Source organism: Natator depressus, chromosome 7 (genome assembly GCF_965152275.1).
Source record: "Natator depressus isolate rNatDep1 chromosome 7, rNatDep2.hap1, whole genome shotgun sequence".
In the NCBI taxonomy this organism is placed as follows: domain Eukaryota; kingdom Metazoa; phylum Chordata; order Testudines; family Cheloniidae; genus Natator; species Natator depressus.
The window spans coordinates 29,875,338-29,889,400 of NC_134240.1; the positions used below are offsets into that span (position 1 = coordinate 29,875,338).

A 14,063-nucleotide genomic window follows, 5' to 3' on the forward strand; every position below is an offset into this window, starting at 1 on the left:
ATGCTCCAAAGAAGCCCCCACCCCCTGTGGAGGAGAAGTCCTCAATGCTACGCTGTCCCCCCACCCCCCAGGGGCAGCCAGCTATCCACAGGCCACTGACTTTGCACTGCTCCTTCCCCGAAGCCTTGGGGGAGATGCGGGCAGCTCCCTTCTGTGGGCTGCGTGGGTGCCCCACACCCTCCCTGGGCTGGCACTGCCCAGTCCCCTGGAGGCTCTGCCCACAGGCTGGGCAAACAGGATTTTTTACCATTGCGCTTTTCTGATGGGGACTGGGTAGCAGGAGTGGGGTGGGGAGGAGCATTTACCCCCCCCATCTCCATCTCAGTGCCATCCCCATCCATTCCCCCCCACATACACACTCAGGAAGAACTCAGGGGCGGCTCCATTCCCTGCCCCCATTGATCCCATCAGGACCATTCTGCCCTGGATTTCCCAGTCCCACCTTGGCCCCACACCCAGCTGTTCCTGCCTGAAGTTTGCTCCGACGTTTGCTCCCGGGCTGCTGCTGCTTTGGGGAAGGCGTTGACATTACAAATCCCAGCTGTCCCCACCCCGGGAGTCTCCGTGGTTGACAGGAGACCCGTGCTGGTGGCCTGTGAATGCCTGGGAAGGGGACAAGGCTCATTCAACTCCAGGGCCCCAACCCCACTTGGGAGAAATATCCATGACATTAAAATCTGGGCACCAGCTTTGACTCAGGGTAGAGACGCCTCCTCAGATGTATCTAGGAGTTGCGGGGGGATCCTCCATTTCTATAGCGCCAATTCCCCAGGCCCCTCTGTGCCACCGTTCCCCTCCCCCCCCCGCCGTTGCAGAGCTGTCACTAACCTGGACAGCTGGGGGGATCATGGTGACTGGAGAATGTTGATCAGGGATGTGGGATTTATCTGAATCCCCCCGCATCCTCCGCCTTATTTGTGCTGCTCTCCTGAGGCGGGGGGCTGGGGTACAAATGCTTTAATGGGGAAGGGGGAGGCTGCGGGGAGCCCCCCACACCACTAGGTCCCCTTCCCGCTGCCTGCTCCTCTCCAACACCTTCTTTATACACCAGAGAACACCTGGTAATTGGGGTCCCCAGGATCAGAGCAATTGCAGACCTCCACCTGCATGGCCAGCACCAGAGCATCCACTCACCGGGGCCGGGGGGTGGTCATAGCAGACACCCTAGGTCAGGGGGAATGGGGTAGGGCCTCACCATGGCCACACATGGGTCTGCACCCCACATATGACCAGCTGGGCTGTTACCCCCCCCCCACCTACCCTCTTGTGGGCTCACCGTGACCTCAGTGGGGCAATGCCAAAGACCCAGCTTCCCCCACACATACTAACTCAAATCCCTTTAAATCTGGGAGTGGCTGCCTCTCCTCCTTGGGTAGATATTAGGGGACTGCCAATCCCCAGTGCCAAGAGGATGGGTAGAGGGATCAGTTTCCAGCTTAGCAGGGAGCTTCCCCCCAGGGCAGAGGGGATCCCGCATCCCACTAAGCTGGGCTGCTCTAACTGCGTCCATCCTGTCCCCCACCCCCTGCACATACAGAGGTGGGGCAGTGGGTCCTGGCAGGGGTGTAGTAGGAGGTGTCGGGGTGCCAGGGCCTGGATCGTGTTTACAGTTTGGCTGTGGGAAATGAGCCAGACAGTTTGTTAGTAATTGTGAGTTTGTATCTTTGTCTGTTTGTGAGTCTATTAAAATCAGGGAATTGAACCAGCTCTGAGCAGTGCTCCTCACTCCTGTCCAGCGGCCCTTGCCTACCCCAGCCTGCTGCTGTCCCAGCCCTGGAGCCCCCTTCAGCGCTCCCAGCACCACACGGCATGCCCCCTCCAGCTAAGGCTTGTCTAGCTGAATATGCAGAGTGCGGCTGCCCCCCCCCCCCGCCCACTTGCCACAAACTATGTGTTCCCATAGCCAAGCGGGGGGGGGGGAACGGGACTGGGGGGGGTGTACTGCCAGAACTCACAGAAAGGGGGGCAGCCAGGACCATGGCTTGGCTAGGAGGCAGTAATGGATCCAGAGCAGAGACAGCAGCTATCCCACCGGTATCCACCCCCCCACCCAATTGCAATCAGACCCATGGGCCCCTCCAGCCTGGGATTGCTCCCCCGCCCGGATCAGATGCATGAGCCCACCCAGTGGCCTCCTTCAGCCTGGCGTCCCCTCCCCCTCCAGTTGCTAATTGTCCTGCTGGCTGGTTATTCCAAGAAATACCGGGTTTTTCAGGGCCCCGGCCAGGTTTGCAAACCAAGGGCTGCATTCTGGGACAGCAGCTGGAGCCGCGCTGCCTTCTCAGCCCTTACAGAGCTGTGGCAGCCCCAGAGTAATGCCTAGTGCCAGCCGCGCAGCCATCCCACAAGAAAGGAGGCAGCGGGCCCTGCTGGCCTGGGAAGTCTGTGTCAGGCTCTGGCAAGCAGGGGCTTTGTGCCACCCCACCCAGAACTGCCCTGAGCTCCCCCAACCCCAGTTACAAATCCCAGCTCTGTGCCCGCGTGCCCCCTGCAAAGCCTGGCTGGTGTGCAAAGAGAAGGAGCCACTGCCCGCTAGCAAGGTAAAGCGTCCTTCGCCTGCCCGGCTCTGGCACTGGCAGTATTAGCCGGCTGTTTGAGTGCGGCAGACCCCTGTGCCCCACACACTCCTCCCGCCAGCAGTGGGGGTCTCCCGCCACGCTGATGGATATTAGAGGGGAGCGCCCATCAGCCTTAACTCTGCCCCGCTGTGGAGCGGGCAGTAGCTGCTGTGGAGTCTGGGCACACATGCCTGCTGCAGGCCCTGGGTTAGGTGAAGCTGTATTGAGCGGTGGAGGGGTTAGTGGGCCCAGCTTGGCAGTACTGTACTTGGACCATGAGATGATCTGCGTGGGGGGGACGGGGGACTCTGCCTCCCCTTCCCCCCCCCCCCCATGTGTACAATCAAAGACTAGAGGCTCATGTGGACTGTGCTGCGGTATGTACCTCACCCTGGCAGTGATAGGGTGAAGGGGAGCTAGTGAGGCCAATCAGCCCATCTGTGGCACCTCTCCGGGAGAAGCACCACAGAGGGGCCTGCAGGCAGCGCTTGGGCCCTGTCCCTGAAGGGAGGCCAGGGCCAAGCCCCGGGAGGCAGCGCGGTGGGCTAGAGTCAGGATGGACTCTGCAGAGCCCTGTGGCTGCGGCAGGAGGGGTGGGAGCAGTTGAGCTGGCCCATGGGGCAGGGGCAGGACGCTCTGTGTGGCCTGGCCGGATGGCCGAGTCACCACCCAGCTGGCCAAAGCCCAGAGGAGAGTGAGGCAGAGGGCCTGCGACGCTGGGTCTCCCCAGAAGGAGGCGCCCCAGGCTGGTGAGTCTGTGACAACACCCCTTGGGAGCCCCATCAGGCCTGGCTCCAGCTCTGCGTTTTGTGGGTGTCGCTAGCCAGGCCCCCGGGGATTGTCAGCAGCCAGGTGGGTGCTGGGCCTGCTCTGGGAGGCTGATGAAGGGCGAGTGGCGGTCCGGCGTTAGCAGTCGGCTGAGGGGAGAGGGGCTGGTGGATCAGGCTCGGAAGCAGGCACGGGCTGAATGCAGAGCCGTGGCCGGAAGCCCCCACTCGGTACAGCACAGAGCGTGGCTCTGGATGCTGGGGCATTGCTCAGAAAGGCCCGAGTTAAGGTTGTGGGGCCATTTCCCTGCACTCGGCATTTCCTGGCATCACCGTTCTGTGGCACTCGCCGGGCAGGAAGGGACTGAGCTGGCACCAGGCACTGCACGAAGCCAGGTCAGGGCGGAGGGATTCTGCAGTGCCCAGCAGGCACCAGCTGCTGGCTATTTTCCTCCCTAAGGCTGGGCATGTGGCCCCTCCCCTCAGCCTTTGATCACCCCACCCAAGGCTGCTCCCCAGCACCCTGCACTCGCTAAGGTGGGAGTTAACTCTTGAGTTGCTTGTCAAACTCACCAGTGTCCGGCTTCCAGACAAGCAAAGGGCCAGCAGGGTGCTCAGGAGTAATGTCGGGCATAGAGACCCCCTCGTTGCCAGTTGGATGGGCTGAGCTGGGCACATCACCTAGCCCAGGGCATCGAACAGTCTGGGCATTGGGAGCTTCACTGACTCGCTACACTGGCGAAGTACCCACCGTGGCAGTCAGATCCACAGAGACCACGGGGTTATAGCGGGCAAGGTGTGGGGGGGTGTCAGAGAACTGGGACGTGCACCCATCGACTGCCCCACCACAGCGAGGCCCTGCCCATCTCCCACCCGGTGCAGCAGGGCCCGCTCTGTGGCCCGCACCCAGCCTGAGATAACAGCCCCCACGGGTGGCCTTCCAAGGCCACGTGGAGTCGTAGCGGTTTAGGGCCTTTGGGCTCCATTAGCGCATCAAGGCTGGCCTCCTGGACGGCACAGGCCAGAGCTTGTCACCCAGTTCCCCCTGCTGGAGCCCAATCACTTGAGCTGGACTAAAGCATCTACCAGAAGGGCAGCCAGTCTGGACCTGGAGCCATCAGGAGATGGAGGCGCTACCCTGGCCCACAGGGGCATGTTCCGATGGTTACTCACCCTGTGCTAAGCTGGATGTGAGCTGAGTAAGTAACCTGCACGAAGGCACTTCCCCGCCTCCATGTCAGCGCAAACAGCCCATCCCGGTGCTGTTTCCCAGGGGGGCAGCAATGTGCTGAGCGATCCTCCACAAAGGCAGCTTCTCCGCTGCAGGGGCTCAGCCTGAAATCCAGCTCGCCTGCTGGCCTGTGGGCAAAGAGCTTGCCGGGTCTCCGATCCCAGCGGGACACGTGCCCATGGTATCCCTGGCACCCCCCTGCCTGGCAGCATCGACGGAGAATCTGCCTCCACAAAGCCAGAAGCCTGCGGGAGCTGCAAGGGACCCTGCCTGAGAGCTCGGGTGCCTGTGTGATCCCCGCTGTGCCCGCTGCCACCCTCGGGGCCAGCAAACTGCGCACAGGGCCTGGGGCTGGCGCCCTCTAGAGGGGACAGGCCCCCATGTCCCAGTCGTCCCCCCCCCGTCCCCCCCCCCGAGCCAACCAGGCAGTCCGCCCCGCCTTGGGGCTGGCGCAGAGGGGAAAGGGTCCAGCTCCCAACCGGAATAATTTCTGTTGCTAGTAGCAATGGGAGGCAGGAGCGCTCTACAGATGGCTGCTCCCTGGGCCTGGCAGCCTCCCTGCGCACAAGCCTGAGGGGCGCCCAGCCGCCCGTGAAGAGCTGGGGGCCCCTTGAGTGGAGTTTAATTTACCAGCCCACTGGAGCAGCGGGTGAAGGGGGTGGCATTCAGGACAGTGCAAAGGGCTGGCAAGGCTCCTGGGGGGTGTGTGTATGGGGATGGCTGTGTACGGGAGGGAAGGGTAGGGCTTTAAATCCCGATTTGAGGCCTTCAGTAACTCAGCCAGAGCTGCTGGGCCTATCGCGGGAGTGGGACGAGGAGGTTCTGTGGCCTGTGATGTGCAGATCTGTGGCCTGTGATGGTCCCTTCTGGCCTTGAAGTCTATGAGCCTATGCTGGGTGGGGCGGAGCAGGGGTGGTGGGACGGGGCTAGGCATGTGGCTAGATGGAGGTGTGTGTATGGGGATAGAGGGGTAGGTGGATGCAGATATAGATGGGGCATGTATGGTGCTAGAAAGAGAAGGATGGATGGGGATGGGGAGGTGAGCTAATCAATGAGTCAAGCACTCCCAGTGGAGGAAATGCCAGGCTAAAGGTACCCGTAACGCTGCCCCTGGCAGTCGTCCTTTCCAGGATCTCGTACCCAACCGGGTCATCACTAGGCACTGAACTAACAATCTTCACATCCACACCCAGACCGTGGCCTCTTGAGCTAAAGGACTAGCAGAAGTAGGTTGTTATCCTCTGTATAGTGCAACCAGCCCAAGGAGGGCAGCTCTCTCTCACCCACCCGCCTATTTGCTACAATCTTGGGCATTTGGACTCCCGGCTTCTATCCTCAGCTTTGGGCACGGGGGTCTACTGGTTAGAGCAGAAGGGGGCTGTGAGTCAGGGCTTTTGGGGTCTCTCCTGCTCAAGGAGGGGAGTGGAGTCTAGTGGGTTATAGTGTGGGAGGGGACGGACTGGTAGTGAGGACTTGTGGGGTCTAGCAGTTACAGATCATGCAGCCAGGTGTGTGGATTGTGCACAGCTGTGGTGAATGAGGGTTTTGTGACTCAGTTTCTCTTTGACTGGGTGGCTATAGGGGTTACTTGCTTGTCCTGGCAGGGGGTAAGGGCTGGGGGTGGCTGGGGATGAATGTGCCATCCACGCACATGAATGGAAGAGCCAAGGCTGGAGCACAAAGGCCCAGTGCCCAGCAGCCAGGCAGGGGCGCGTGGGGAAGGATCGTGGGTTGAACAGGGTGGTTGTCAAGGTTGCTCCTGGGACACCCGGTGACACGCCACCTTGCAGAGACGTGCTGGAGCTAGCTCTCCTTGAGTGCGCGTGCTGGCCGGGGTAGCACAGGCAGAAGCATGGGCTAGCAGCTCCGAGTGCAAACCCGCCCCCACCCCACATACCCAGCAAGGCTGCCCCATGCCGCCCTAGCTAGTCTCAGTGCACTGGCTCCATGAGTTAGATGTGGGGGGGGGGGCAACTTACCGACCCTCCGAGCCGCGTATGACGATCGTCAGCAGTTTGAGAGCCGAGACGCGCCTGCTGGGGCTTTAGCCGGCCGAGAGCGGCCTGCCAGGGCTCCAGCCCTACTCCCGCTGAAGCGCTGAGAACCCCTCCCTGCTGGGCATAAGCCAGAGGTGATGCGAGGTGGGGGGGGTGTGGAGTCATGTGCCCCCCCCAAATTTTTGCCACGGTTTGCTGGCCACTCAGTTACATGATGCTATCGGGCCCCCTCCCTGCACGGCAGCTGCTGGAGCCACCAAGCTGGGAGCTGTGGCCATGGGGAGCGGCCACGGCAAACAGCTGGGAGCTGCAGGGAGGAGCTGCTTAGGGTAAGTGGTGGTGGGGGGGGGATGTGACTCAAGCTGTTGTGGGGGGGGAACCTTTAAATTGTGTCCCCCACTCTCAGCAGGCACCAGTTGTCTCTGGCAGAAGCCCCCGCCCCCACCCCCACGCCACAGGGCAGAAGCCCCAAACTTTCCTCTCCCCCCAGTCTGCTAGGCAGAGAATGGGGGTCAGAGGGGGGCACTGTGGGAGCCGCATTGTAAAATGCTGCACGCGGCTCACATGCTGCAGTTTGGCCACCCCTGAGTAAGAGCCTTAGGGAGGCCACTCGCCCGGTTTTCCCCAGACAAGCTGCTTTGGGTGGGAGGGATTGTTCCCCGTCTGCTACTGGGCCAAAGCCGGATGTGGTTTTGTCCGGTATCGGACAGGGGATGCTGTCTTACCGCTCCTCCTGCGGCATGTCCACCCATGCGCGGGTCCAGGCCATTTCAGCCCCAACGGAGGGCCCCATAGTCCAGGAACGGGCATGGCCACCCAGGGCCGGCCCACAACATTTTGGCACCTGAGGCGGGGAGCTCAAATGAAGCCCCCTCGCGTGGGCCAAAACTTTGAAACTCTGGGTCCTAGTGGTGCCCCCCATAGTCTGGCACCTGAGGCGGCCGCCTCATGGTAAGGCCAGCCCTGTGGCCACCCTAGGGAGTCGGGACGTCACCCCCAGCTCCCAGTGCAGACGTACCCAGGCGCTGGAAGCCGAGAGGGCTCCCAGCCCAGCATGGCTGGCTAAGCCTGGGCGACCCTTCAAATGTAGGTGGACAGAGCTGTGTTGCTCAGGGGTCTGCCACTTCCCCAGCCATGGGACGTAGCTCTGCCCACCGGACCCCGGTGCAGCCTCAGCTGGTCGCATGTTGGGGCCATTGGCAGCCTGGGCTCTCCTCGAGCTTGGCCTCGCCACGCTGCCCTAAGAGCTCCCCGAGGGGCTTTGCCAAGGGACTAATATACCCCAGCTTGCTCCGAGCGGGCCGCACTGTGGCCCGGTGCGTGACTCCCTGAAGCGTGCTGTAGCGAGCACATGGTGTGATACGGGGGCTGGAGCCAGCAGGCCGGGGCGTGGAGCTGAAGAGCTGCAGCACTCACCCTTGTGGTGGGCTCGGCAGAGGCATGGGGATCCCGCTGCGAGCCAGTGGAAAGGCCAGGGTAGCACGCGCCCTGTCAATCGGGGCCAGCCCTTGAGAGAAGCAACGCGGCAGAGTGGAGTGACTGTGTGTGTGTGTGTGTGTTTAGTGGCCTCCCTCTAACAGGGGTACTGAAGTGCAGAGAACTATTCACAGCAGGGAGCAGAAAAGGGGGAGACCAGACCCATGATCTCCTAGCCCAAAGACCTTCCCCTAGGCAGGGGTGGGTCAGTCCTAGGCCGCTGTGACCGGGCTGAGAGTCCTGTGGCAGGCACAGCTGCAGAGTATTGTATTAATTCTCTTAAAGCACAGAAGGGAGCTGAAGTATTAACGACCCCAGCAGTGTAACGAGCTGGTGGGAGTGGCTCAAGGAGCTTGGGGCTGCCATGCCAGATTGCAATGTCCTTCAAAGAGAAGCGCCAACTCCTGCTCCCCAGCCAGGGGCTCCCTCTGCACTTTCACACACATCTCCCCTGCTGCTTCTGGAGTGGGGGGCAGGGGCTGTTTACACAGGGATCTCTTGCCTGATGCCGAGACACCGCCTCCTGGGGGGCTGTTTACGCCGGGGACCTGCTGTGGAACATCCCAGCTAGTAACACCCGGGCAGCATTTCACTCAGCATCTCCGCCCAGCGCCAGGCAACTGCTCCGCTCTGGGTTCGGAGCTGTCTGCCTCGGGGCTGGGCTGAGACCTGGCACCTCATGCAGCAGCCAGGTGCCCTGGGCCTGGGGACAAGACTTAGTGCCTGTGGTTGGTGTGCGGGTGAAGGGAGCCCCCGTCTGGTCAGTGTGAGCAGTGCCGGCTGGGGGATGCAGCCCAAAGGGGTCTGTCTGGGGGATGGTGCCCTGTATTCAAGCCCCTGCCCTCCCTAAGTCAGCCCCACCCTGGGCCCAGCTCAGAGCCAGCATCCCCCAGAGGGGAAAGTCCCCGTGACTCATTCCCACCCACCCCGATTCCATGTCATCTCACCCTAGCTCGCTACGCTTCCTGAGCTGACGGCATCACGTTCTATTGGCATGGCAGCTACTTGGAAGTCACGGTTTTCCTTTCAGACGGGAGGGTGTGAATTTTGAACCGGGCCAAAGTGAGAACCAGGCTGCGCCATCTGCACCCACTGTCCCTGCTAGCCCAGCCCTGGACACCCCCCGCCCCTCAGCTCTGCGGGTGCCCCTTAGCCCTGCCCAGCAACAAAAGGCTGCTGGTTGGGAGTGATGGGCTTCAGCTGAGCTGGGACTGGCGTAGCTGGGGGCACCCCACAGCCAGTGCTCCCCACAAGCAGGCAGCCACACCAGCGGCAGTCTGGAGTCTATCCAGCAGGGGGCAGGCTGCCCCCAATTCTCTGGTCTTGTCACAAACTCAGCCAGGCCAGCAGTGAGCGGTTAGTGAGATGAGTTTTATTGCCCAGCAGGGGCCGGCCCCTCAGGGACCCCGGGTCTCTGAGTCCTTCCCAAAACGGCCTTGATCCTTCCAGTCCAACGGGGCGCTAACGGAATCCCACTTGGCAGCTCCTGCACCGCAGACTGTCCTCACGGATGTGAGGTTTGTTCCCGTGCCCTCAGGCAGGGGGAGGGATCTCACCCCTCTCCCCCAGCCCTGGGCAGACAACCCTGTAAACATCTGACACCCCTCCCAACCTAAAACCCAGCATGATTGCTTTGGTCGCTACCCAGTGGGTGCCCCCTCTCACCACCACTCGGTGCTGTGCCCCCACAGAAGGCCCCATCCAGATCGACACTAGGATGGGGTTGCCAGGGAGCAGGGGTGGGGGCAATCCATGGCTAGTGATACCCCTGAGTCCCCCCCTGCTCTGAAGGGGGGAGGGGCATACATATTTGGGGGCAGGGATTGGCAATTAAGACAATAGAAAAGATTCCGCATTAGACCAGCCCTGGGTTCAAGCAGCAAGAGGAGCCCCCGCAGCTGAGGGGGTCCCCTGAGGCAGCATGGCAGGGGAAAGGAGCCCCTCCCCGTCCCCCTCTCCCCCCCACAGCTGGGGGCAGGACCAGGACTCAGGTGGGGACTGTTCTCCCCCCAAGGGAGAAAGGAGTCATGGTTGAGCTGGGGAGGGACAGCAGCTATTGGGTGGGCATAGAAAGCAGTGGCAGCCTGTGGGGAAGGTGCCCTCCAGAGTTGGGGGGGTACCTGGGCTGGAGGCGCAGGGGGCCAGCAGCCCACATGGTGCAGGGGGGTAACTGGGCTGGGTGGGGCAGCGCCTCCTGGCAGTTGATGGGTATAATGCAATTGGCAGCAGAGTAAGTGGGATGGGCGGGGACAGCATCTCCCCAGCAATGCTTAGCCTCTGAGATCAGATGCCCCCTGGTGGAGACAGAGGGAACTGCACCTCTCGGCTGCATGATGCGGACACACACGTGTGACTTCTTTGTACAGTTATCAACTGACTGGCCACTTTGCATCGCTGCCGCCGGGGGGGAAGAGCTGATTGTGTCCGTGGGTTAAGAAGCTAAGGGAAGGGGTCTGCCATGCCTGCTGCCTGGCCTGGAACCGGACCGGACTGCAATGGACACACAACTGGAAGACCCTGCATTGGCAAGGGCCTGCCCATGGGCCCACGGGCCCCTGCACAGCCAATGGCAGGACATTAACCACACGGACAGCTGAGAGCAGGGACTCCCTCCAGCACTCGGCAGGGAGGCAGAGGTCAAAGACCTGGAGCTGGAAACTAAGGGAGAACAGGGGTGAGCAGCAGGGAAAGGGAGCAAAGTTGGGTCTCCGGGCAGCAGGACATGCTGAGGTCCTGGCTCCCACCAACACAGGCTCCGGCCTGAGGACCCTGCGACTAATCAATGCTCCCTTGGCCTGGCCAGGCTGCCCGGCCTTGCTGCAGATCCTCCCTGGGCACGTCGCTCCCGGAGAAGGGAGAGTCTCTACCTCAGTCTGATCACAGCTGGACTGGCTGGAGCTCACGGGGGGAGCAGGCGGTGGTGGTGCCCAAAGGCCCGGTCCTGGAGTTGCTGAGGCTGCATGGGTGCCTGGGGAAAGTGTGGGTCTGGCACACCGCCGGGGTCACTGCCAAAAGACTGGGGTAACACAGCCCTGTCAATCCATGGTGCACAGACACCCCCTGGTGGCAGCAGAAGGAATTGCACCCCAGGCTGCATGATGCACAGGCTCCCCTGATGGCGGTGGAAGGAACTGCGCTTCCCCCATAAGGTGCCTGACTGAGGCTAGGCAGGACTTCGGAGGAGGTGTGGGGAAAGAAAGAAGCTGGTGCATCTCCTGCAAGCAAAGGGTTAAAAGTGGGCGGGGCACGCCCTTAAAGTGACAGCGTGCCGGCTGCATCCGACACATTGGGGGGCAGGTCTCTGTCCGGGATGGGGGAGGGGAAGCAGAATGCAGCGGGGGGAGGAAGCGGGGCCTATTCTATTTCCAGGATGAGGTCATCCCCTTCTAGGTTCATGTCGGGTTTGACGTAGATCTTTTTGACAGTGCCGGCCATGGGGGAGTTGACCACGGTCTCCATCTTCATGGCGCTGAGCACACAGAGGGGCTGTCCCTTGTCGACCTTTGCCCCCTCCTCTACCTTGATGTCAATGACCTTGCCAGGCATGGGGGCCCCGATCTGGCCCTTGATGTCCTTCAGTGCCTTGGGGTGGAAATGCATCTCCTGGGGGGCGGGGCAGAGAGACAAGGTTAGTCAACACATCTCATGCAACAAGGCCTTAGATTGGGACAGACCCGTGTGCCCAGCTCGCAACATCAGACCCAGAGGCTCTTCCAGCCCAGTATCTATCCCCTTGGCACCTTCATGGCTTGTGTGTCCTTGACCAGGATGGAGCGCAGCTGCCCATTGAGTTCGAAGAAGACCTCACGTTGGCCAGCCCGGTTCAGGTCTCCCAGCGCTAGGGCTTTGATGTGCAGGGTCTTTCCACGTTCCAGCTCCACCTGCAGGGGGAGACCGAGAGTGGTGAGGCCCCCAGGGCTTCCTGAGTCTGCAGAGAGTTGGAATCAATCGCTCTGGGGGAGGGGCGCTGCCTTGAGTGTAACTGACACGGTGATGTTTCCTGAGTCTGCAAAGAGCCTGAGCTGATCACTCCAAGAATGGGGAGCCGCCCGACCTGGAACTCCTCCCAGTGTCCTGCTGATCCCAAAGGCCCCCCAAACATAGGGCTTGATAGTCTCCCTTAACCTATTTCCCAAAATCTCCAACCTTCCTGCCTCAAACTTCTCCTCAGGCTCCCCCGACCCCTACTCCCAGGTCCAACCAGCCCCCCCAGAGCCTTATCTCCCCCCGTACAGCCCATGGTCCGGGTCTCCCCACCCGGGTCTGGCCCCTCCCACCCTGACTCCCACACCTCAAACTCCTCGGCGATCTTGGGCCCCTCCAGGAAGAGGCGGGTGTTGAGGCACTCGACGGGGCCAAAGGTGGCCGTGAACTCCTTGAACTCGTCGAACACCTTGGGGTACATGGCAGCTGAGAGCACGTCCTCAGGGGTGATCTCCTCCTCCTGGTGCCGCGTGCGCAGCTCCTTCTCCAGCTGCTGGAAGTCCAGGGCGGGCAGTGAGGCCCCCGGGCGTCCCTCAATGCGGGGCAGGTCCTTCAGCACCTGGGAGGGAGAGCATCAGGATTCCATGCCGGGGGACTGGAGCAATGGGAGCCCAGGGAAGGGGATACCGCCCGCCTCGTGGTCCCCATGGCTCACCTTGGAGTGAAAGGACTCAGGGAAGTCCCAGTAGAGGAACCTGATCTAGCCCTGCCTCCCACATGCCCGGGATTCTCCTGCAGCCCCACCCCACCCATTGCCCAGCCCCACCTTGGAGCGGAAGGGCTCAGGGAAGCCCCCGTAGGGGATCCCAATGTAGCCCTGCAGGAACTCCACCACGGAGAGCGGGAAGGAGAGCTCGTCTGCCATGGCCTCCACCTCCTGCCGCGACAGGTTGTTCTGCACCATGAACTGTGCCAGGTCCCCCACGATCTTTGATGACGGCGTCACCTGCATGGGCGGGAGACGGGTCAGTGCAGGCAGGTCCCCGTCCTGGGGCTGGTCAGAAGTGGTGCCCCCTAGAGGGGACAAAACCCCATGTTCCATTCCCCACCCTCCCGAGCCAGCCAGGCCCCCTGGGCGGGATCAGAGCTGGCAGCTCTAGAGGACTGTGGAGGGCTCTGACCTTGATGAGATCCCCCAGCAGCTTGTTGGCTTCGACGAAGGCCTTCTTGACCTGCTTGAACTTGTTGCCCAGCCCCATGCTGTGGGCCTGGAAGTGCAGGTTGGTGTACTGGCCACCCGGGATCTCGTTCTCGTACACGTCGGCGTTGCCCGACTTCATGGTGGCTGTGCAGTCGAAGGCGGCGTAAAGGCCCCGCGCCATCTCCCAGTACTCGCTGTAGTCAAACACCTTCTCTATCTGGATGCCTGAGGCAGGGGAGAGGGAGGAGATGGGGCTCGTCCGGGCTGCAGGGGTTGGACTTGGCCCATCCTGGTGAGTGGGACAGAGGCGGGGCTCTGGGATGATCCACCACCCTGAGATCTTGGCTCCAGAGAGCATGGAGGCAGAGCTGGGCCATGCCTCCTCCTCGCTCTTTGCCCTAGCCCATCTCATGATGTTCTTAGACTGGATCGGGACGGATGCCTTGTCTGACTCTGCGCCCTCCCTGCTCTAAGCACTAGATCCCCTTCCCCTCCCAGAGCCAGGCGTAGCGCCCGGGGGCCCTGGCTCCTGCGGCTGGTACCTGTGTCCTGGCTGGTGCCCCGGGTGCAGGCCACCAAGGCGCCCATGCTGGGCTGCGAGGTCATGCCGGACATGGCGTCCACGGCCACGTCGACGATGTCAGCGCCGGCGGCGGTGCAGGCCAGCATGGAGGCCACACCTGCCCCAGAGGTGTCGTGGGTGTGGATGTGGATGGGCACCTCGGGGAAGCGCTGGCGCAGCGCCCCCACCAGCAGCTCCGAGGCGCGCGGCTTCAGCAGCCCAGCCATGTCCTGCAAGGGAGAAGAGGGCTGAGTGTGGGGGGGCAGGAACGGGGGAGGGGTGAACGGGGTAGGGAGCAGGGAAGGTGCAGGGGGAACCAGCTGTGGGGGGGCAGAGACGAGGGCAGG

The 14,063-nt window shown here is 62.0% G+C and overlaps 1 protein-coding gene across 5 annotated transcripts in view; it reads right to left on the bottom strand.

Annotated features, from left to right (window-relative positions):
* Window positions 1-9,392: 9,392 nt before the first annotated feature.
* Window positions 9,393-14,063, bottom strand: part of PC (pyruvate carboxylase) — a 230,986-nt gene continuing 226,315 nt past the window's right edge. For all 5 annotated transcript variants that reach the window (XM_074957840.1, XM_074957842.1, XM_074957841.1 and 2 more), the window contains 6 exons: window positions 13,697-13,946; window positions 13,135-13,379; window positions 12,780-12,959; window positions 12,321-12,572; window positions 11,770-11,910; window positions 9,393-11,632 (listed from right to left, as the gene is read on the bottom strand). In XM_074957840.1, coding sequence (XP_074813941.1) covers window positions 11,384-11,632; window positions 11,770-11,910; window positions 12,321-12,572; window positions 12,780-12,959; window positions 13,135-13,379; window positions 13,697-13,946 — 1,317 coding nt within the window. In that variant the 3' untranslated portion in view covers window positions 9,393-11,383. The remainder of the gene's footprint in view (window positions 11,633-11,769; window positions 11,911-12,320; window positions 12,573-12,779; window positions 12,960-13,134; window positions 13,380-13,696; window positions 13,947-14,063) is intronic.